The sequence below is a fragment of the Urocampus carinirostris genome, chromosome 1 (assembly GCF_059441175.1).
Source record: "Urocampus carinirostris isolate Australia breed hairy pipefish chromosome 1, RoL_Ucar_1.0, whole genome shotgun sequence".
Taxonomy (NCBI): Eukaryota; Metazoa; Chordata; class Actinopteri; order Syngnathiformes; family Syngnathidae; genus Urocampus; species Urocampus carinirostris.
Window position 1 is genome coordinate 68,452,819 of NC_142349.1, and position 24,397 is coordinate 68,477,215.

At 40.5% G+C, this 24,397-nt stretch overlaps 1 protein-coding gene across 21 annotated transcripts in view; it reads left to right on the plus strand.

The window, feature by feature from the left end:
* The window catches only part of LOC148376644 (band 4.1-like protein 3), a 57,043-nt gene that overhangs the window by 17,718 nt on the left and 14,928 nt on the right, over window positions 1–24,397 (plus strand). For 5 of the 21 annotated variants that reach the window (XM_088349474.1, XM_088349553.1, XM_088349520.1 and 2 more), the window contains exons 2-18: window positions 362–537; window positions 6,427–6,570; window positions 7,197–7,301; window positions 7,387–7,429; window positions 7,541–7,616; window positions 7,747–7,965; window positions 9,401–9,488; window positions 11,465–11,509; window positions 11,816–11,968; window positions 12,048–12,145; window positions 13,554–13,729; window positions 15,902–16,077; window positions 17,149–17,730; window positions 19,574–19,630; window positions 21,192–21,227; window positions 22,872–23,057; window positions 23,406–23,459. In XM_088349474.1, the coding sequence (XP_088205600.1) occupies window positions 373–537; window positions 6,427–6,570; window positions 7,197–7,301; window positions 7,387–7,429; window positions 7,541–7,616; window positions 7,747–7,965; window positions 9,401–9,488; window positions 11,465–11,509; window positions 11,816–11,968; window positions 12,048–12,145; window positions 13,554–13,729; window positions 15,902–16,077; window positions 17,149–17,730; window positions 19,574–19,630; window positions 21,192–21,227; window positions 22,872–23,057; window positions 23,406–23,459 (2,403 nt within the window). In that variant the 5' untranslated portion in view covers window positions 362–372. Of the gene's footprint in view, window positions 1–361; window positions 538–6,426; window positions 6,571–7,196; window positions 7,302–7,386; window positions 7,430–7,540; window positions 7,617–7,746; window positions 7,966–9,400; window positions 9,489–11,464; window positions 11,510–11,815; window positions 11,969–12,047; window positions 12,146–13,553; window positions 13,730–15,901; window positions 16,078–17,148; window positions 17,731–19,573; window positions 19,631–21,191; window positions 21,228–21,480; window positions 21,538–22,871; window positions 23,058–23,405; window positions 23,460–24,397 lie in introns of all 21 variants that reach the window. The other 16 variants (XM_088349636.1, XM_088349482.1, XM_088349492.1 and 13 more) reach the window with 16 other exon arrangements.

Genomic DNA, 24,397 nt, shown 5'->3' on the forward strand with positions numbered 1-24,397 from the left:
CTTCATTGACTTGAAAAACGCTATATAAATGCAGACCATTTACCATTTTTTGTAATAATCATATTTGAATTCCTTTTGCACTGTAACAAATTCAAATGTTTAACATCAGTCACAATTTGCAGATAAACATCTTTTTTTTTGCAGTCACATCAACAATATAGGATGCAGTAATAAAAATACAATAGACATCAAGATGTTTTTGTGTGTATCAACTACTATGATCATTCATTGTTGAGCCATATTTTAAGAATCTTGACCCGTCCGTCTTACTGGAGTCTCTACAAGGCTAATCTAGCTGAAAACAAATGAGTGCACGGTGCTCCCTAAGTGGTCAGCTGACTCATCCTCTTCTTCCGCCCAGCGTAATCTACCATGACAACCGAATATGGCGCAGACTCTGAGGCCAAGCAGCAGCAGGAGAGCGCAGAGGCTCCCAAGGAGAACTCAAAAGCTGCTGAACTCGCCCCAGCGCCTCCCGATCAACTCGAGCAGCTTCCCGCTGCCGTGGGACACAGCACGCCGGCCAGGAAAGAACAGGTCAGAACATCCACTAGGGCTGCATGATTTTGGAAAAGAAAAAACCAGTATTGCAATTTTGATGTGATCTTTGATTTTAGAAGAAAAGTGCATTATCTGTGCTACATTTTTTTTTGTGAGTATTTAATCATAGTGACATGCTTTAACCTTAAGTAAAATAGCGCCCTCTTCTGGGTAGCTTTGTTTGGGTTTCTGTCTGCTGACCATTATTTACTTTTTGATTCCTCAATCAGTGTTAAATACCTAGTAGGTACAAGGGTCAAACTTACCTCAAGATGACTTCATTACCAACTGAGTGTACAACTGTTAACAGAATTACAACTACCGTAAATTCCAGGCTATAGAGCGCACCGGATTATAAGCCGCACCCACCACATTTTAAGAGGAAAACCGATTTTGTACTTACTCAAACCGCACCTGTATATAAGCCGCATGCGCCCACATTAAAAAATGTAACACAAACACAAAATTAACCCAACCCCGACTTTAAGTCCCGCGATTGAAACTGAATGTCCTTCATTAAAGTACACAGTCCAAAAATCACAGCCGGCAAAATGAACGGAAAATGATAAATATATAGAGGGTATGTGTGCATCTGTGCAATATAGAAAAATATATATCCACTATTGTCCGCCGCGTCCACAAACACGTCTCACCTTTACTCCACTTCCCGTCAGCCCCCGTTTTTTTCGCCCCTTCTTTTTGATTCGTCCGTGCAAAACATATCAGAATAAGTCTCTAAAATAAATACATTACAAAAATATACAGTTGCAAATACATATTATACATGGCTATACATATTTACAAAGAAAGACGGTACACCGAGTGAGTTTTCAAAGCTTTAATAATAATAATATAACTTTCATCCCAAACGGTGCCTGACATGGCAGTTAATGGTAGCGACACGCTAGCAACACGCTCGCAACACAGTAAACGGGTCTGGTAAAAAAACATACCATACTTGTAAAAATCACGGTAAACCGTCTTCATCTTCCTCCTTAGAACTGAAGCATCAAAGTCGTCTTCCTCAGTGTAGGAAAGAAACTTTGTCATATAGACGTCGTCCCACGCTCCCATCCACTCCTGATTCTGTGCCCTCCTTGCCGTCACACAGCAGACGGGCTTTTCGGAACCTGTTGGTGATGGTGGATTTTTTGATGTGCCTTTCTTTTTGCATTTTGCATGATGAGGGTATGTTAACGCTAATTTAATTTGTGCATAAGCCAAGAAGTTGCAGTCTTCCTCGGCGCATATATTCCACCGGTCTAGTCCGGAATTTACGGTACAGAGATTTGCAGTGAATTTGGACCAGAAGCATTTCCATGAAGTAGTGTCTCACCTTCATAAAAGCCCTTAAGGGGCAAACTTACCTCGCGAGGACATCATTACTGATAGCTATTGATCAACAAATAATAAATAACACACAACACTTAATTGCAGTTGAATGAATGGTTTTAATGTCATTTTACAAGCGCATGCACAGCATCAGGTATGAGCAAAGAGCTCCTACTTACTCCAACACGTACGCCCCGGCCACCCCTGTATGGTCCAGGCTTTATCACCTCCCGACCCCCACGCGAAAATCGGAACGTTTGGACCCTTGCCACAGTTCATGGACATTGAAGCGCCTCGCCTGTGTGTGTACGGCACCGAATGGCTGGCTAGTTGCACTGTAGCATAGGCAAGCAGTAGGCCAGACTTGCAGCACTACTATTCCTTTCTCTCCAGACGCTGTTTCAGTCACTTTCCAGACCCCATAACAATCCACGGAGCACCTGCTGGTGATCCAGCATTTCTTTGCATTCTTCTGACTTTCTTAAGAGTCCAATTTAATTGATGAATTTATTTTCAATGTAACGCGCTGCTAAAAGCTAGCGGCTGCTTTCCTTCCAAGCATGTTCTGGTTCAGAGACATTGACTGCAGATGCCTAAACCGGCTGTTTGACTGATATCATACACCAACCTTACACCCACCCAACACAGAGCACACTCCCTAAATCCTCCCTCCTTGTCTGCTGTCTATTAGAAACACAATGCACAATAGGTTGAGATCAATGAAAATAAATACAATTCAATTAAATTAAAAATCCGCGAAGGAGTAAACCAGCGTTAACCAAAGCATGGAGTAACGAGGGGCCTCTTCATAAATCTACGAATAAAAACATTAAACAGAATTCCAGTTGAATAATTGGTCTTTATTGGCATTATACAAAAATACAACAAAATTGGAGGGCTTCTTTCAGATTAAGAAAGCGATTTAGAAAGCAGCTGGCCAGTTGCATGGTAGCTTTGGGTAACACTGTCCTCAGCAAGGTCTCTGCGATGATTTAAAATACAAGGGTTTTAGCTTCAAGTCGTCCGTTTCATGGGTAATGGATCTGGCGTTGGTAAGATACAGGCTCCGTGGGGTAGAATGTGAGGGCTGTTATGTAGCTTAGCCGTAGCAATAAGCCGAACCCGCGGCCTCGCTGTTGCTTTCTCTACCGACACCACTTTTGCCAATTCCCGGGCACCATAATAATCCACGGAGCACGCGCTTTTTTCTGACTTTCCACAAAGTCCAATTCATTCGATGAATTTATTTTCAATGTTACGAGATACTAGCTGTTGCATAGCGCCGTCGTTGTTTTTTGATGGCCAGTTGTGCACCCGCCCACTCCGGCTGTTTGACTGACAGCATACTCGCGCATGTCACAGTCACACACACAGTGTGTGGCATAGCGTGCTGCTTGCAAAGTTTGCCTCACCTTATTTGGCCGGCGCTGTTAAAACTTCAAACCCGAACTTTGACAATTCTGGTTGGGCAAACACTACATCACTCAAATAACAATGGGGGGAAACAAGCTGGAACTATAAATCCTTGAAAAAAAACGCAGTGTCTTGCGATTACACAATCGGACTACGTCACATTGCAATATGGATTCGATTTTGGTGAATTTTGCAGCCCTAACATACATTTACATCAAATCTTGCTTGTGAAACACTGTTCTGCACCAGTCTGTTGTGCGTTTGTGCAGTGACGTGTTGATTTTCAGCCTGAGACCCGTGCAAAAGAAGACAACATATTGGCAATGTTTTCACTTAAACACTATAGTATTGACGTCCACCTATTAACACGTTTTAATTATGTGGTAGCAATTCCCTAAGGAACAATCTTGAAATCACCTGAGTGCATTCCATAGTCGTTTGATTCCCAACGAAGCCTCCTGCCCCCACTACATCGATAAGTCAATTCCACCTGACAACACTGTTAAGAGTTCAGGAAAAAACTGCTCACATTACAAAAGCTGAGTGTACAATACAAACGCTGAGTGTTTGGGGTGATACAATTTGAGTTGCCAAGAGTAATATATACAGAAAATTATAAAGGGACATATTCTAAGATGATTGTATTGTCAATTTTGTAGAAACGTACACTTAAAAAGTCCTTGTTTTTAGATATGTTTTGGTTACCCAACAAAGCGTTATTGTACTGAAATTGTTTAAAAATTCACAATTCAGCTGCATTCTTCTTAAACTATCAATAGTTTTCTTATATCCTCTAAAGGAACTCAACTGTTTTTCCTGTTATCGGCACAACCTAATATATATCTTTAAAACTGACATTTTTTGATCATGTTAATAAAGTAAGTAACATCTCCCTGGCCCGTATTTTGGCTTCTGTCTGTAAAAAAATAAATAAACCCATGGTTAATCTTTACTAAGATGCATTTCATTATCATCCTCTGGAAAATGTCTACACTGCTTTTACCTATTAGCATTCTTCCAACATAGCATCATCTGACTTATTTTATCCATCTATTTATTATTTTGATCATAGTCTTTTCAGCTGGTTAGTAGTCATTTCTTTATCTTGCATTCGTAGTGACGATTATTCTGCCAAAATGAAATGTGGACTCCTAGTAACTCTGTTTTTCACTAGGATGCAGCTGAACTTTTTGTGTCATATTTTGGCTGAAGATAGAGTAGAAATGCTAGAACCATGAGAGCATGACTTTTTTATTTCTAGTCTTAAATGCTGAATGCAGAAAAAGTGGAGCTCTACCATGTGTTTGAATGCTCAAACCCACTGACCCAAACTCTGGCTTTTATTAACAAGACGAATCGAAGGGCTGCCTTATGACTTAAATATGAATAACTGCAGATTTGTAACACTTTGTTTTAGTTTTTGAAGTTGAACAAAATGTATTTCAGTATTCCTGACCATTTGGCCGTTTGATTTTCTATGATAGCTCCAGACAGTTTGACCTAGATGCGTAATTGAAAACGTTTGAACAGTATTTGATGATCAAGGAGAGACCGGAACAAATTTGGAGAAGCGGGCCCTATTTTTAGCTTGCACATGTGACATAGAGTTGGTGGTTTTGTTGAAGACTGCAGTCTACAGGCAAGCCGTGGGGAAGTTGAAGGTTGTTGGTTTGTCTAGTCTCCAAATGTTCTCAATGTAAAATCGCAAATCCAGAAAAATACATGGGCTATTGGAATTTATTGAAAACATTGCATGGTTTTGAGTTTTCTCTGTAGATAGATAGATAGATAGATACTTTATTCATCCCCGTAGGGAAATTCACACTTCCAGCAGTCTACCCTGTTGTTTATTAACAGATGAACATGATGCCCGAGGGGTGCTTGTAGCGAAGTGGATGACATCACGCCAGTCCAAAAATTCGACATCCCTGCGGCAGATGGAAAACTTTTCTTTGCGAAAATCCAGGGATACACAAGTCCGCCTCCTCTCCGATTCCCCACGGCTTTCGTGTCTCTGTTTAGCGGCGTTGAAGCCGGATTGCTCCGGGTAGCTCCAGGTGGCTACACGTTAGCGTCCGGAATGCTAAACGTGAGCCACGTTTCCGCAAAACACAGCAACTGCGCTCCCTGTGCGCTTCGATGTTTTCCAAAAGCACTCGATGATCTTATTTGGTCGTGAGTTCGCATTTACCATGATTACGGATGGTACCGAAGACTTATAACGCCGCTAGCCGCTTCGTTAGCTCCGGCTTTTCCTCCACGATAGGCCCCTTCATCACGCCGCCACGAGAATTCTTCAGGGCAAGGAGTTGAAATTCCTTGAATACACGCATTTCTTGTGCGTTAAAACCCTTGTCCATAGGATAGAAGTAATCCATAGTGTAGTTGTCAAAACGGGAAGAAAAAACACCGAATATAGGAGCAGACAATAAAACAACAGGGCAGCTGCTGGAAAAGGCAGCCGCTCGTGGCAGCGCCGCTCCCAACTCAGAGCTTCCACCTGACAAATAGATTATTGGAGAATAGAATAGAGCATAAGTCTGCATCATACGTTAATTACGGGCATCATTTTCCATTCATGATGCTGATTGTGGTTCTACAATTGTCTACTATTTATTTAGTTACAATCGTGGAACTTACAGTCTAGTCTGGGTTAAACTAGTGATTGTGTCATAAGTTTTAATGTGTGTGCACGCGGCTTGTACAGAGGTGCGGCTTGTGTAAGTACAAAAGTGGCAAACCACTTAAAAAGTGGTGGGTGCGGCTTATAATCGGGTGCGCTCTATAGTCCGGATTTTACGGTAATTAAGTAAAAAATTGTTGCTTTATTTTTTCAATAAATAGATTATTTGCCAACTTCAATCATCTCGCTCATTTTCATTTTTTTCCAGTAGGTTTAAAAGGTAAAAACAGTGAAAATAATACCTAAAAATGTATTTTCTTAGGTTAAAATTTAAAAATTTTCAACATGTGTTTTGTTTTCTTTGACATGTACTTGTTCAGCACTTTGGATACATTAATGATAGTGCTAAGTGCTATTGAAAATGGCACAGGTATACTACCCTAGAATATTTTTTTTTTCCTTTATTCAGTTCTTCTTTATTTCTATGAATTACATTTTGTATGAACTTTGTTCTTTAGGAGACCCAAGAAGACGACCAAGAGTCCCGCCAATCATCCAGCAGTCGCCTGTCCAGATCTCCTTTAAAAGGAGCAAAAAAGGTGAAAATCATGCAGTGCAAGGTGGCGCTCCTCGACGGTTCTGACTACACCCTGAATGTAGAGGTGAGATCCCACGGCTTAACTTAGTTTTGGTATTGCAGGCATGTCAAACACCATATTTCCCCCCATTTCAACCTTCACTTTACTGTGCCATCCTTTCACAATTGCCAATTACTTTCCCACCATGTGAGGAAATTATCCTGCCTGAGTAATGCTCAAAACCGATTTTGTGTTTTTGCCATGCCAGTGCATTCTGGGTTTAAATTCTTGATCAGCGCTGTCGCAGCAGCAACAGCAGCAAACCGCATTAGCCTGACAAGACCCTGCTAATACTCTCGTAGACATCCTGGGAGGATTAAGTCCCCCGCCAATTGTCTTCGTGGCTCTTACGCAACCACACGGGAACACGGCACAGTTCTCAGGAGAGCGATGCTCCCAATGAAGTTACTCATGCGAGCTGTCAGAGAATATACATGGTTGATATTTAGGAGAAATTCTGGCCATTGGGCCTTCACTGACTGATTGGAAATTGGAGAAAATTCTCAAACTGGGCCTTGTTGATTGTAGATAGTGTACAAGCCCTGCTTAACATTTGATAAAAGGTCATGGTTGATGGCATTGTAAAAAGAAAATACCCTTTACAGATCACTGAAGTGAAACATATTTTAATTTTCGCTCCCCGCTTACAGAAGCGGGTCAAAGGCCAAGTTCTCTTCGACAAAGTTTGCGATCACCTCAATCTTCTGGAGAAAGACTACTTTGGCATTACCTACAGAGATGTGGAGAAACAGAAGGTGAGTCGAACCACAATTCATTGAGAATATGGTAATTTGGCACTTGTACAAAAAGATACTATTTCGTTTTTGTTTTTTTTGACAGAATTGGTTGGATCCTACCAAAGACCTGAAAAGGCAGATCAGAAGTACGTGTCTTTTTACTGAAGATGATTTTCTAACTAAATGCTGTTTGAAGACAACTCATATCAAGCAGGACAAGAATGTAAAATCTAACCATACTTCCTCCTACTTCTCAGCTGGCCCCTGGAACTTTGCTTTTAACGTGAAGTTTTACCCCCCGGATCCCTCTCAGCTGACAGAGGATATCACAAGGTGCATCGGCTTGTTGCTCTCTTAATGTTATTTTTTGACAATTAATACTGGAACAGCATATTAAGGAGCCTAACTTCTTGTTAACCGACAGCATAAGCTATTTTGACCCCTTTCCTCCCCACTTGGCTAGGTATTACCTGTGCCTGCAGCTCAGAGACGATGTGGTTTCCGGCCGCCTCCCTTGTTCCTTTGCCACCCACACGGTTCTGGGCTCGTACACTGTGCAATCGGAGCTTGGCGACTACGATCCGGAGGAACTGGGCAGCGATTACATCAGCGAGCTACGTTTTGCACCCAACCAGACCAAAGAGCTGGAAGAGAAAGTTATGGAACTCCACAAGACCTACAAGTAAGTGTTGGGAGTTTGGTAACAGGATGTATTCGAGGTATTTCTTTGAATAGTGCATTAAGTAAAGAAGACAAGCTTATACAGACGCTGCCCTACTTACGAACATTCGAGTTACGTAAAACGGTGTATACGAACATTTTTTTCGGGATGTCAAAAAATATCTGGACATTACTGTTAGTTAGATTTTGTATTGTGTGCACCTTTATCCAAGTAGAGGACAGTGCTGTAGTACTTCTTTACACTGCTTGGCGCTGTGTGAGGTCACCCAGCATACACCCGAAGAAGAATTCTGGCTTCTACTTCCTGGTTTGTGTGTATACACACTGCACTGTATCTCTAGCACGCTGAGAACTTCGTCGCTTTTATTGTTTAACATCTCGTGCATCCATTCGATATGGTTGCTGTAAAGCTTAAAGAAGAGGCGAGCCGTTTCATTTGAAATGAAAGTGGAATAAGAAAGCTTGATGCGGTTGAAAAAAATTGTTGGATCGCTTTTTTTTCGTACACTTTTTACCACGGAGGAGGAAGTCGCCTAAATCTTCCAAAAGTAAGTTAAACTCAACTTTATTTATCTTTAGTGTCAAGTCATGTCATCTTTATTTGTGCTGCCCTTAATCACAAGGAGTCTCAAAGGGCTTCACAGACCACAGAATGTCAACACCTAATGTAGCTTTGTTTTTCAGTATCATGCTTCATCATTCAGCCTGCTTTGTAACGTTATAGAGCAAATTATTTAACTAAACGTTTATTTTTCAGTTTCCAAACAATGCAGGTTAATTATACAAGCCTTAAACTTACATATATAAACCTTAAACATAGATTCCATACAAAATATAGCACTGGTGCCACTTACGATCAAATTCAAGTTACGAACTATCGTTCGGAACCTCGGTTGTAAGTAGAGCAGCGTCTGTATTTAGCCCACTTCCTGTTTTCTACACCACCGCTGTATGACGAACTAGCGAAATTAGTAAATTATTGCGATACAATTTTATTGGCCCCGGGGCATTTTGAGCTAATCTTGTTGTTTTTTTAGCATCCAATGTGGCACTCCCCTTAAAGGCAGCACATCTTCTAGATAATTGATTTGTATCTTTCTACAAACTATTGTGCCCGTGAGCGTCATATTTTTTTTCTCCATTACAAGGAATTTTGAGTAATTTGATGCAGTCGAGGGCATAGCGCAGATACACCACATTGTAGTGTGTCACTTAAGGCCGTCGTTGCCAAAAATGGATGCACATCTGCTTGGGGGAGATTCGGCTGAAAACATCCATGGACAAGGCGAGAGGAAATTGATTGGCTAAGGATTTTATGCCGTTCAACAGATTTAAGTCTGTTTCCTGTTGAAATTGAAAACATTCTCAAATGTTGTCCATTATTCACAGTCCTTTCTTCAATGTACCTCCTGTGTGTGGTGTTATCATTCCATCAGGGGAATGACTCCGGCTGAAGCTGAAATTCATTTCCTGGAAAATGCAAAGAAACTTTCCATGTACGGTGTGGATCTTCACCATGCCAAGGTAACCAGAACCCTTACATTATCAATCTTTGGTTTCCTTTGCTACTCTGCACAATTGGACGGTGCTATGTTGCCGTGGTGCCTATGTTGTAGTCATGAGAGGAGCTTCTATTTACTAGACTGAAGCATTATGTGAAACACAAAGTACATTGATGCTATATTTTAGCAGCTATAGTCGGGAAATGCTAGTTGCACTTAATTTATTGTAAAAAAACAATAAAACGTAATGAGACATTTTTTTCAAATTTCTGTTAAAATTTCTCAGACATGCTGCTGTGCCTGGGAACTCGCAGCACATGTTCAAACACATTTAAAACAGTTAACTGTTCTCTAAAATAAATGGAAAATATTGACTTATCAGCAATCTAAACAGATGTTTGATCACCATGCGTGAGGCATTCTTCCCAAGTTAGGACCAGATTTTATTCTAAGCCTGTTAATGAATATCAAACTTTGACTATTATTGAATGAAGTCCATTGTATGACTATTTGTGTCTATTTCGAAGCTATGGATCAGGGGTGTCAAACTCATTTTAACTCGGGGGCCACACGATAGCACAAACATTCTGTCGGGGGCCGGACTAGCAGATTGAAGAGAAAGAAAAAGACAGATAAAGAAATAATGAAATGAAATGAAATGATCTGCATTTATATAGCGCTTTTCAAGTCAATGACTTCCCAAAGCGCTTTACAATGTGCTCCACATTTCCCAATAGCGGCCCTGCAGCCATCTAAGGCGCTAACCTGCTTATTGGGGGTATTAGGGGTTCAGTGTCTTACCCAAGGACACTTCGACATGTAACACGGGCGAGCCGGGATTCGAACTGGGATCCCTTGATCCCAAGACGAGCGCTCTACCTCCTGAGCTACAAAGAGGGAAAAGGAGAGGGCGGGACAAAGAAAGAAAAAGAGGGAGAGAGGGAGAGCGTGAGAAACAAAGGAGAAAAAATCGTAAGAGAGGGGGAAAAGAAAGGGAGAGGAAGAAAGAAATCCAAAGAGAAATAGAAAGACAGAAGGAGAGAAAAGAAAGCGCAAAGGGTATGAAGAGAGAAAGAGAATAGAGAAAAGGAAAAAAAGAAGTTAGAGCAAAAGAGGTTAAAAGACACAGAGAGAGAAAGAGCAACAAAGGAAGAGAAAAAGAGAGATACAGAGAGTAAAAGAGACAGAGTGGGAGAAAAGGGGTGAGAGAGAGAGAGAGAGAGAGAGAGAGAGAGAGAGAGAGAGAGAGAGAGAGAGAGAGAGAGAGAGAGAGAGAGAGAGAGAGAGAGAGAGAGAGAGAGAGAGAGAGAGAGAGAGAGAGAGAGAGAGAGAATATACAAGTATAGTGTCTTTGTGAGAGGCACCTTTCTTTGGCAACATCAAGTTGACATATTTCAACCTACAGCTTATTTTTCTCTTGCGCTTCTCTGAGTGTTGTCTCGCGGGCCTGATCTGGCCCGTGGGCCGCCTGTTTGACACCTGTGCTATAGATAGTTAATCTGGGGGAATTTTCACAACTCTTAACAAGGTTTTGTGTCAGTCTGAAGTTCATTTTTTTCTTCTAATGAAACAAGTAGTTGTTGAATTGACAGGTCTACATGTGTCTTAAAAGAATCGTTAATTAAAAGCAACTGAAAACAAGTCCATTTGATGCACACTCAGCAGTCACTCCTGCCTCACCACCACCAATGCTGCACTGCTGACTCATCACTTCACCGCTTCCTCTTTGGCTTGCGAGGGGCAGAGTTGACATCTTCAAGGCAACGTCGTCAATTGTCTATGAATTTGTTATCACCCGTCAAGAACACAAGAGCGACAGATTAACACATATCGTGGATATATAAAAGATAACGGTCGTAAATAATGAAGTCCTGACGAGAGTGTGCGTCGTGGCTCAATGTCCGGTTCAGTATTATTGTCCTGTTGATAAAAGATAAGAAGTTACAGCAAATTTAGACCATCCTACATCTTTTTTCTCCTCTCTCACTGAATGCAAAGTTGGTAGGCCGCCTCTATCAAGGCTTGGCTCGTGCCGAGGGAGAGGTAAGCCGCTGTTTGTGTGTACGTGTGTGCAGTTTCCACATGTGCATGTGGTTGAACACACGTTTCAACATCCCTGTAAATATTCCCGCTTTGGATGGGCTCTCCCTGAGCAGATAGCTTCTACCTAAATGCAAATTGCTATCCACCATTCTTGCTCCGGCTTCCCTTCAGTCGTATTTGAGGTAGCAGAACCATTTGCTTGATTCCATTTGCTACCTGCCTGCCTCATCCTGAAGTCAGTGTTGTCCTGTATATAATGTTGTACTTTGCGCAGTTTAAAATAGACTTATGTGTTTTTGTTCTCAGGACTCTGAGGGCGTGGAAATCATGTTAGGAGTGTGTGCAAGTGGGCTTCTCATCTACAGGGACAGATTACGCATCAACCGGTTTGCCTGGCCCAAAATCCTAAAGATATCCTACAAGAGGAACAATTTCTACATCAAGATCCGGCCAGGCGAGGTAAATCACTCGCATTCAATCTTAAATTAGGAAGTTTTGTGTTTGTTTCATCCGCGTTAACTAGAATTTGGTTCTCAAGTTTGAGCAGTTTGAGAGCACCATTGGTTTCAAGCTTCCCAACCACCGTGCTGCCAAACGCCTGTGGAAGGTCTGCGTTGAACATCACACATTCTTCAGGTAGAACTAGCGTTTAAAGAGCCCTTCTTGAAGTCTTTTCTAATAGATAAAAGGCATTATTCTTAAAGTTGTAAACACATCTAATTGTCCTTTGTAGGGATCGACCAATTTGGGTTTTTCAGGGCCGATACCGATCATAAGTATTAAGAGGAGGCGGATAACTGATATTTAGAGCCGATTTGCTGTAAAAGTTTAAAAATTGGCGTGTAAAAATTTTATAATGCAAAAAGAAACTTGGAATATTTGTTACAAATTCAAATAAAACCTAAATAGCTCTCTGTAACCCTTTACTGTAAATACATTTCAACACATTTAACATGATTAATCTTTCATTTAAACCAAAAACTGTCAGTGCAGGAAATAAAATTAGGCTTAGCAGCAACTTGGATATAGGTAAATAAAAACTCAAATGGCTCCCTGATTTTTTAAAAATAAAAAAATCACAATAAAGTCATAAAAATTTTAATACAACCAGCATGACTTAAATAAACTTAAAACAAAAAGTGCATCAAAATTTCAACAAAGCTGTCAATTTAAAATGTGTTGGCACTCCTGTTTTAGAGCCAAATTGAAGAACTAAAGTTATGGTAAGAGCTAATCACTCAGCCTTGTATTCTAGAAAGTTGTTTATGCTCTCTCTGTATCAAACACACTCACGCTTAATTGACAAACAAATGTTACGATAAATCTCCATCTGAACATGCCTTTCTAAAACAAGTTAACTACCATTTTTATTATGTATTAATCTATTAATCATAAACGCACTTTTCTATCATGGACACGGGCATGTCGTTGTAGTTCCTGCTTCAGTGGCTCCGCCTCCTATCACTTATCCAATCAGAAGGCACAGAGTGGGGAGAGAGGTGGAGTGAAGGAGCAAGAGAGAATCTCAACTGTATCCGAGACTTAATAGTCGGCCCGTCGAATAAATAAAAATGCCTATACTGATATCCATCACATTTCCCAAGTATCGGTGCAGATAATCTGTTGACCTCTAGTCCTTTGTTCAAAAAAATGCTGCTATCTGTGAAAATAATATTTCCATCCGTTGAAGATTAGAAACCAAAATAAGTTTATAAATAATAGTTTTGGCACTTAGGGATTTAAATGCTCCATATGATGCAAAATCTCCAAACTGAAACACATGTTTCTAAATATCAGCTGTGGCCAAAGGCCAATTAAGTGAACATGAAAATAAAACATGGCCTGAATAAAATGTCGTCCTTGCCAAGTGGCTAACAGGAAAAGTTTGAAAGTAAAAATGTATCCAAAACAAGTGCTCGATATTTTTAGGTATTCAAATCAAGCCAATATAATAAATACATAAAACAAAATTATTATTATTGTTATTACGGTCAATATGATGCTAGGTTGCTTTTAATTGTAATTTGCATTTGTAACTGAACAGGCTCGTGTCCCCCGAGGCTCCCCCAAAGAAGTTCCTCACCCTCGGCTCCAAGTTCCGTTACAGTGGCAGGACGCAGGCTCAAACTCGAAGGGCCAGCTCCCAAATCATTCGACCGGCTCCCTTCTTCGAACGCTCGGCCAGCAAACGTTACAACATGTCACGCAGCTTGGACGGAGGTAAATTCTGGTACTTGACTTGGCAAATCATCTGTCAACTTCTCCATTCAGTCATTCCTGGACATTGTCAAAAATGTATGTTGCAGTGGTTATAATTTGGGCGCGATCAGACGACCTAAAAATGCTAAAATACATGAATAAATATGTCTATAAATTAAGGATTACAGTGCAGTTCAAAATAATTGCAGTGCAATGTGACCAACCAGAATATCTCAGGTTTTAGTACTGTAAATGTGGAACTGGAGTCGTCCAATTTCGTTGTCACAGCACATCTCATGTTGTAATAATGACAATAAAGGCATATTCTATTCTATTCTATTCTATTCTATTTTTATTGTTACATGCCAGACAAGTTACCAGTAGGTGCATTAGATTCTCAGAAAACCAACAAGACCCAGCATTCATAATACGCTCCAAAGGCTCTGCAATTGGAAAAATAGTTCAAATGGGTGTGTTAAAAAAAATCGCAGTGTCTGCTGTTGACTGTAAAAACTCAAAACTATTTTGTATTTCCTCAAAAAGTAGTATTTATCAATCCCAATTTTTAGTTGCATGATCACAGTTTGTTATAACTGCTTCACATCTGTGTGGCTTAGTCAAACCACTTGTGGCACCATTCAGTTGCTATTTCACTCCATTACTGCAACATTTCACAATCATTTGCATGTCTTGGTTTTGCTTAATTAACAGCATTTTTTATTTTACCCTACAAGTTCTCAATTGTGTTGAGATCTGGGGCTTGGGCTGGCCACTCCATAACATTAATTTTATTGGCTTGGAACCAAGACTTTGCTTGTGTGTGGGGTCATTGTTTTGTAGAAACGCCCATTTTCAGGACACGTCCTCTTCCGCATAAGGCAACATAAGGTCTTCAAGTATCTTGACCAATTGACCCATTATCCCTGGTATGCAGTAAATGGGGCTAACACCAGAGTAGGAAAAACATGCCCAGACCATGATACTTGCACCACCATTTTTCACGGTCTTCAATGTATACTGAGATTTGAATTCAGAGTTTGGGGGTCGTCTCACACACGATCTTTGGCCCCTGGACCCCAAAACGAGAATTTGACTTTCTTCAGTCCACAAAATAGCCCTCCATTTTTCTTAAGGCTAGTTGATGTTTTCTTTGGCAAATTGTAACCTCTTCTGTACATGATTTTTTTAACAGTAGGAGTTTGTGTGGGATTCTTTAAAATAAATTTGCTTCACACAGACATCTTCTGTCACATCACTTACAGGAAACTGCAGACTGTGTTTGATCGTACTGGAGCTGATCATTGGCTGAGCTTTTGCGGTTCTGGTTATTCTCTGGTCCATTTTTATAGTAGTCTTCCACGTGTCTGTTTTTTCCTCCCCATTTTTAGGCATCAAAGATTATTTTAGCTGAACAGCCAACCATTTTTTGCACCTCTTTATAGGTTCGTCCCTCCCTAATCAACTTTTTGATAAAAGGACGCCATTCTTCGGAACAGTGTCTTGAATTACCCTTTTTTCTCAAATCCATGTTAAACCTGTGCTGATTGCATCATCCTTTAATAGGTGCCGCCCTATTCACACCTGAGTCACACTTGTTTTATTTATTTTTCCTTCCCCCAAATTGATGAATTCAGAGATTGGTTGCCATGCAGCTATTTTTATGAACACACCCCTTTGAAATATTTGCCCAATTGAACAACCTTCGGACCGTGCCAATAATGAATGCTGGGTCTTGTATGTTTTTTGAGAATCAACTACTGGTAACTTGTCTGGCATGTAACTCTAAAAATATACCTAAAACCAGGGATATTCTGGTTTGTCACATTGCACAGCTATTATTTTGAACAGCACTGTAAATGCTAAAAATAAAATCTAACTCAAAAATGTAAATCATAAAAATAGATACTCGTAAAAGATCTCTCAAATTCGTGGGATTATAGTTTTCTGTCCCTTCCATAATATGAAAGTTCAATGTTAGTGTGGCTGCAAATTGGATTTGAATGCTGTATGTTAGACCTCAACATATTCCTGATTTGGATCTGGCACCGGGTTTTATGTCAACACAGATTAAAACATTTAAAAAATGAGCTTTTTTTGCATTTCATTGCAGTTTCCATGCAGATGATTAAATAGCCCCATCAGACTCCGGCTCTCATCCAGATCTCATTTGTCTTTTGTCTTTTCATGTTCCAGCACCCATTACTGAGAACCATGAGACTCTGATGAAGGACAGCAATGGTGCTAACAGAGGAGACATCATTACCACAGTGACCACGGAGAAAGCAGAGGAAGAAAAGGCGGAGAGAGAGGATACCGGCGTGGAAACGACAGGAGCTGGCACCACAACGCCTCTCAGGAATGAAGTGAAGGTAAAAAGCCGCCATGCAGTAGGTCCAGTGCCACGACACAAAAGTATCTTTGAGAAGCAGTGTTTTGTATTGTACTACAGAGATCCCTCGGTTTTTGCAAAGTAGTGTCGGACCTTTTTTTCTTTTTTCGTCCCATCTTCTTTAAAACCAACTTGCCTACTCAAGAGAGAGAGAGGTTTAGAAAGAACAAATACAAAGCGGTTACAGTAGACTTCAAAGATAAACAGTATCTTAGATTAATAATGCTTTTTTGGGAACATACTCATTAAAACCAACATTCCGACCGAGAAAGAGAGAACAAATGAAGGTAAACGTCCGGGTTTTTTTTTCAATTAGTCAATTTTTTGTGTTTCGTTCTTTTGGACGCAAATAGAGAACTGTTAGACTTGAAAGGTTAACCGTACATAATTTATGTCAGTTGTTGTTGTTGGTTTTTTTTTTTTTTGGTGGGCATTTATTAAAGCCCTACCGTCTCAGAGAGACATAAGAAATAGTTTTGTTTAGGCGGCATACAGAAGGGCGCAGTCCACAAACTTTTCTCGCTGAGATGCCGAAAGGGACCCAAAGCCGCTGAACGGTTTAGGTATAGTATATAAGATACTCTGATATGAATTGGCCAATCGGCATCAGAGATCTCAAGTCAATGGGCGCTGGCCAATTGGCATGAATCTGGGCTGTTCAAAATGTTGGTTTGTGATGCTGGAAGCATTTGTTGGATTTTTTTTATTCGATTATTTATTTTTTATTTTTTTAAGGTTTATTAATATGTTTTTCTCGCAAAGGAGTGAACCAGCGATGACCGAATCGCCCAGTAGCGAGGGTTCTCTGTACTATGAAATCCGTTTTTCATTTTAGACTTTCTTGCGGCCGATTGAAATACCCCACTTGCTTCTATTTTAAACTATGATTTTCGTCTTTTGTGGGCTTTACTAATTTGCTTTTTTCCTCCTGTCCTTCCTTTTAACCCCACACTTTTACTCATGTGTGTTCATGCGTGTTGGCCTCCTTTCCCCATCGCCACTCATACGCACGCACACAAACACTCACACACGCATACTGCCCCTTCATCAGCGCTCACCCCGTGCCTTCCTCACCCCCCTCGGCTCTGAGCTCTCGCTGCCCTCATCCCCCGTGTCATCGACTAAAGTGCGGCGGCGGCGCAGGGAAAACACACGCAAACGAGCGTCCTCCGTGAGCCCCGCCAAAGACGGCGCCGGCCACCGCCGCCAGTTGGCGCGCTCGGAACGGCAAGCGGCCCTGCTGGCGGAGCGGGCGCTGCTGCTGTCGGCCCGAAAGCAGCGGCTGGAGCAGAGCGGCGGGGCGCGAGGCGGCACGCTCTTCTCCTTCTCCCTCCACCTGCCCGACCTGTCGGCCGTCCTGGACGAGGACGGCTACCTCAGCTTCCCCGACCTGTCGGAGATGCGTTTCCTGCCGGAGTGCGCTCAGAACTTTGTGCCCATCAAGTCTCCGTCGCTCATCCCCTGCTTCCTCTTCATCTTTTTCTTCCTGCTCTCCACGTCCTTCTCCGTGCCCTACGCCCTCACTCTCTCCTTCCCCTTGGCGTTGTGCCTCTGCTACCTGGAGCCCAAGGCAGCCTCGCTGACCGCCTGCATAGCCCAGGGCTACCATGACTATGACAGTTCAGAGGAAGAGGTGTGTAAGAGTTTTTAACACCTGTCCCGTACGGCGCTCTGGTGTTTCGCCAATCCAGAGCCGACCTGGACACTTGTGTTGTCCCAGTGTCTGTCCGACATTCAGAACCTCACACTCCTCACCATTCGTCATGAACATCCTTATCATTACCCAGAGAAGTCGTTTTACGTTTATTGGCTTGATAAGAGAGATTAATGTTGAAGACCAGTCGTCTTTACTTCTTTACTTCAAAAGAGACATATTGTGCGTTTTAACATTTAATTTGCTTTTGAATCAGGTAAAAATACACATATGGTAAAAAAGTACAGTGCGCTTTTTAGCTTAAAATACTCTTTGTGTAGTAGTGTGTGTGTTTGATTAATGTAGCCAGCCATCAGCAATAGGCCTGTAACAAACCAATGTTTTTTTAATCAATCAATGAGATTAAACAAAATACATGTGTTATAAAGTGCTATTTACAATCAGCACTTAAAAACATATAACTTTTGGCACACAGCAAACTATATTAATACTTTTTTTGTGTTTCAAAGTAAAAACAAATTGCTGGTATTGTTAAAACCTTCTAATGATCTTTAAACATTAAACTTGCATTATACAACTTACGATTGAGCAATAATTTGTAAGGTAAATGGCACATTATTTATATTAATTTATGAAACAGAGGAAAAAATACATTGTACCGGATAGCAATTTCATGACCATAAAAATAGTTATTGTTTTGGAAGACAATAAAAATTTAAACGTTTTTGTTGTTGACAAAGTAGTCCAAAATGTGTCTAAAATATCAAACAATAATGAAAAAGTCTTACGAGATTAATTTGATAGTCGATTCATCGTCAATCATTCCATCTGTTGTTGTCCCCTAAGAAGAATAAACCGTGACACTGCTACCAGGGGACCACCCATTATCTGCCTTAAGATGGCAGTTTAAAATGTGAAATTAAAAAACAGGCATACGAGACTATTTTATTCATGACAGCCTTTGTCTTTGGCTAATGCTAAAATGATGATCTGCAAAAACAAATTGCATTCACTGCTAACTTTTATCATGCACTGTCTATGCTATTTCTCAAAAATATTGCATCTGTGAGAACTCAAACTGCAAGGTGGAAAATTGTAACCATTCTGCGCAAATATAATTCATGCACAGTTTGGAATTTGACTGTGAAAAAACTTTACTCAGTAGTTGTATGATTACATACTTGAAGCATTAGCGGGTACTCTAGAATTCCAACCATTTAGCTATTAAAAAAATGCACTTTTTAATAATATGTCACTTTTGAGTATCCTTTGTTTAGAAACTAATCCCTGGATAAATCCCATGTAAACACACAGCTTTGTGCATAACCTGTTTTCTGTCTCATTGTCCGCATGAAAACGCTTCCATTATACTTGCCTCTCTGCATTGCTGCACATAAAAATGGTAATCCCTTGGACTCCAAGCAGTGCCAAGATATGAGCAAGCCCTTGGAACTCACATGATCTGTGTGATGTAATGCAGAGATGTGTGAAGTCTGCATGGAGGGGAGAGCCTTAGAAGTCAGGTTATAAATTCAGCCACAAAAACTGACTTACTGAAGGTTTCTGCTTCCTCTGAAATTGTTCTGCTTTCTACTTTATTCTTATTCTTTGCTGTTGTTTTTCTTTTTTTTCCTGTTGTTTGGCCCACCTTCTCTGGAGCGTTCGCCTGATTCCCCAAAACAACCTGCGCATTTCCATTTTGTTTCCATTTGTCGTTGTAAAGGCTTTTCTCGTGTATTTTTACAAAGTGTTTTACCACATTCGGGGGTGTTGTTGTCTGTATTCCTTCCTTTTTGGAATGCTTTCCGTGGCCATGACAAAGCAGACAGACAGCGAGCAAACTGACTTTGCTTTTGACGGAGATATAACTGCCACGGAGGTTTGTATGTCGAAGGGCAACTCTATGCATGTATAGAAAATGTTTCTTATGGGTGCGATGCTGCCGTTTAGCTTTAAGTTCTTTTACTTTTTAGGATTTTTCATTTGTTTTGCACGTGAATCGTTTTTTTACCGAATATGACATGAGAAGCTTTACAGAGAATCGTTCAATGTAAAAATGACCACACTGGACAGAAGAAGAAACAATTTTATGATAAAAATGAGTACAACATTCCCTGGATTCTTGCGGGTAATCTGTTCCATAACTACCCGTATCAAATTCATTTCTGTAAAGTAGGAACCTTTTGTATTTATTATGCTGCAAAGCACTGTGGACTTCTAGTAAAGGTACAAATGATTAACACAACTCCAGCTTCAATGCCAAAAAAGCCCCATGTATAATTGTTTAATTTCTCTGTGGCATATCCATTTTATTTACACACCTCCTCTGCAAAAATGCCACGTAGGGAAATTCACATTTCCAGCAGTAACCTCGTGTTAAAGAATAAAATAAGAGATATAGAACCAAAAATACCCAATATAACATGTAGAATAAAACGCAATCAGAAAAAGTTCCAAAAAATAGACACTGTAATCAAAATAAAGCAAAATATGCAATGTGAGGTTAGGGTTTAATGTGGGCTTTTACTCCCCCGGGTGGAGGCAAAGAGCTTCTTGGCATGAGGAAGAAATGATCTCCTCAATCTGTCCGTAGAGCAGGACAGCGACAGCAGTCTGTCATTGAAGCTGCTCCTCTGCCAGTAGATGATGTTGTGTGGTGGATGTAGTGAATTGTCCATGATTGACAGCAGTTGACAATTGTCAGGCTGTCCAGCTCTGTGCCCACAACAGAGCCTGCCTTCCTCACCAGTTTATTAAGACAAAAGGCATCCTTCTTCTTAGTGCTGCCTCCCCAACACACTCCCGCATAGAAGAGGGCGCTCGCCACAACAGTTTGATAGAACATCTGCAGGAGCTTTTTGCAGACGTTGAAGGACGCCAGCCTTCTGAGGAAGTACAGTCGGCTTTGTCCTTTCCGGCACATACCTTCTGTGTTGGTATATATAGTGTAAGTCTATGTTTCTGGCAAATCCTGAATGAGCATACGTTGTAAACAGACTGGTCACAGCAATGGAGCACACTTCCTTGATTTGTGTGAGTGATATAAATGAAATTATTATTATCGTCAAAGGTTAAATGCAAAAACGACATCAATTTAGGCGCAGTACGTGTTTTTCAGTAGGAATGTTAGTAAAACCACGTCTGCAGTGAGGACGCGAAAGTTGGACTGCGAAACAGCAAGGAAATACCTTACACGTATGCCATTTACTATTTTGTGCGACTTTTTCCCTCTTATTTCACTCTGGCTTTGTTAATTCCAAATTATGCATGGCATCTTGACACTTTTTTTCCCTAAAGCCAACAACGTCACTGATTTTCCTCTCTATCTCTTTCCCTTTTAACTTTGTATTTCCACATTGCCTCTATTCCCCCCTTCATATCACTGCATTTACCACCAACACTTCACCTCTCTTTTACCTGTGTCACTATTTTGCTATCAGTCGGATGTGGACGACGACTCTGAAATGCCCACTCAGGTACGCTGCGGAAAGTTGGCACGCTATTGCCTGCTTCAATGCCAGCCATCAATTTGTCACTTCACTGCTTGATTTATTTATTTATTTTAAATCTCCCTTCCTTTCGACTTATTTTGTACCAGTCAGCCCAATGGATTTGTCTTGTTGGGTAATAGGAATTTGGACTTCCTCTTTAGCGTTTCTTTTTCCTTTCATGTTTGGTGTTTTAGCTCTCGCGAATCTAAAATAGCTTCCGTTTGTTTCTCTCCCGCAGTCTAGAGTCATAAAAGGAGAAAACCTTTTTGTTAAGCACAGTAATCTGATGCTGGAGGTTGGTAAGAAACTGCAAGTAGTCTTAACAGTACTGATGGTTTTTGTGTGTGTGCAGTGTTTCGGGTTTCTGTGTGCATACGAGCATCTCAAATTGCTGCTCTGAGCATTCAGAGATGAAACCACCGCAACTTAATCTTTCTCTATGAAGCTAACAGGATTTGGGAGTGGTGTTGCCTGTGCTTTGTGACTCACTGCATGTGTTTGATCAGCATCCGTCCTGGTTCAAATGCATTAGGGTAGCTTTTTCTTGAATTTTCACGTAAATGTGTGATAACCCGCCTATGTGGTATAGTTTGGAAGTCAGATAAGAGTTAGAAGTATGTTGAATCAAGCTGATATTACAAGTAACTATAATGTATACAGTTGCATTCAACCCCCAAGATAAAACATGAATCAATTCTGAGGTGGGGATAGCAAAGTAAAAGTGACGTATAGCGGGGTATAGAAACCGATGGTAATTGGTAGCTCATGTGTTCCAAATGCCTGATATCCCAGGTAAAAATCTTCAGATAACTACAGGTTGTTTTCTCAACTCTTGTTTTTAGACTAGTGGGCGTCCATACAACATTTTATTGGTTTCTTTAAGAAGTTAAGCTTCTTTGCACTAATCCCCCCATAAAAATAACTGCTGTTTGTGTACACAAACATGCTGAACTGACTTCCTCTTGATTCCGCTAATTGTAAAGGATTTCTATGAAGTAGTGAATAATTTCAATTGGACAAAATAATACATAAATGAAAATACTTAAACTGGAGTGACATCTGAAGACCATTTAGGTATCATTTAGTCACATGACTGTTTGTTGTCGTATTTTTGTATTCATTTCTGACGCAGACGTACTATCAAAATTATTAATGTTCTTCTATACCCAATACTATTGTATGCTTCAGATTGTCAACTAATAACGTGTTTACTGTCCTTGAAACTGCTAGACAAAGTTCCCCCAACTGATCTGAAGTGTTGCACCGCAACCCCCTACTGGTGGTTTTGCTCAATAACGCTCCTCGATCGCTTGCAATTTTACGTTTCTGATGGGAAACCGCGTCATTGACAAATAGGCCTTTTGCAGGGAATGTTTTGATTTGGCGCATATGGATTTGTGGAATTCTTGGCAAAATAATGAGTTTGAGAATTGTTTTATTTTCTGAGACTTGAATAACAATTGCCAAGCTACCCATTTGGCTCCATTTTTTTCAGTTTTTCCATCCGTGTTATTTTTTTGTTGTTGTTCTTTGGTTTTTTACATTGAGATTATTTTGCGACTGGAAGCACGGCAATGCTTCCTAGCCCTCACCCTTTTTTTATCATGGTCGTCCGGCCCCGCATTGTAGGATACAGAGCCCACAACCGAGATGGTCAAGCACCAGACCAACATCAGCGAACTGAAGCGATCCTTCCTGGAGACTGATGCCGGCGTCCCAGGGCAGACCGAGTGGGAGCGCAGGCTTTCCTCGTCCCCGGCTCGCTCGCCCCGATCGAACGAGCCGCCCATGATAGAACCTCTGGACCTGCAGGATGTAAGCATAGGTTAAATAATAACGTGTGCATTTAAAGCAGGGAGTGTGTATCGATGAGCCTGGAACATTATAATATATATCCGAGCATGTTAAATGAAATTAAAGCGCTTGGATGACGGAAAAGGTTTAGTGCTGCACAATAAAACCAATGAGTCTTTGTCCCGCTAGCAGCTTGATCATATAACTGCTAGATGGTTGTCAACTTCTTCATTGATTTCTTGTCGTCGCTGTGCCACTATTACAGGACTACTTCCTGATTACTGAGAGCTGACTTGACAGTTTAAAATGACGTTTGAAATTTCTAAATATATTTGTGTCTTGATATAATTTTCTTTTTTTTTCCTGCAGGATAATGATGAGCCCACAGAAGATGAGAAAAATATTGAGGCCAAAGCCAAAGAGGTGACTTTTCTTTATTGTATTGATTGGTTTTCCCCTCTGTGTCTTTTTGTATTGTGTTTCTTCAGAGCTATCAGTGTCTACTTGTTTGTGCTCCAACCCTCACTTTCCTTTTCTTTATTATGTACTTTAAATTTATTTTACGTTATGTGATTCTGGACAGGAAGAACTTAAACGAGTGTACGGTCATCAAATGGCTGTCTATTCGTCTTTTAAATGTTCTTGATAAATTACTTCTAAAAGCACACATTTGCAAATTCAAGATGAGGCTGCTATCTAAGGGTTTTAAAATTAACATTGATACATCCTGAAACCCAACGTTTTAAAATGTTCAAATCCACCTCTTCATTTTCCTCAAAACAGCATTGTGTAAATTTAGCGTACGCCACAAGTGAGGCATTGTATCTGAAATCTCACTGTGAATTTCAATAATAAGCAAAATAATACAATATCAGTGTATATATTTCCATTTTCAACATAACTGTAGGTTCAGTAATTGCAATTCATTTTAGAAATGGTGCACCACACCTGAGTGTCTCACCACCATCTCTCTGCTTACCTAAAGGAGAAGTTTGCAAATATATAGTACATGCACCTTGTTTTGATCCAATTAGTTTATAGCTTGACCTTGCTTACTTGGGGCCTGCAAGTTCTCGTTAGCTTCTCCCACTAGTTACTTTTACTACCTTTTAAGTGCCCAATCGTGTATTCACTTGCTTGTTTGCCAGGGAGTTTGGCGTCAGAGCATTCACAATAAGCAATTTTTTGAAATTGATAGAAATTAGCGATACGTTTCGTAGTGGCATTTATGCAAATTGAAGTCTGTTTGATAAGGTACCACGTGTGCTTTAAAACTATTATCTTTTTTTTACCTCTCAGTATCAATAAATATTACACATCTTTGAAAATATTGGTAAAAATTCTTTACAATGAACTCTAAA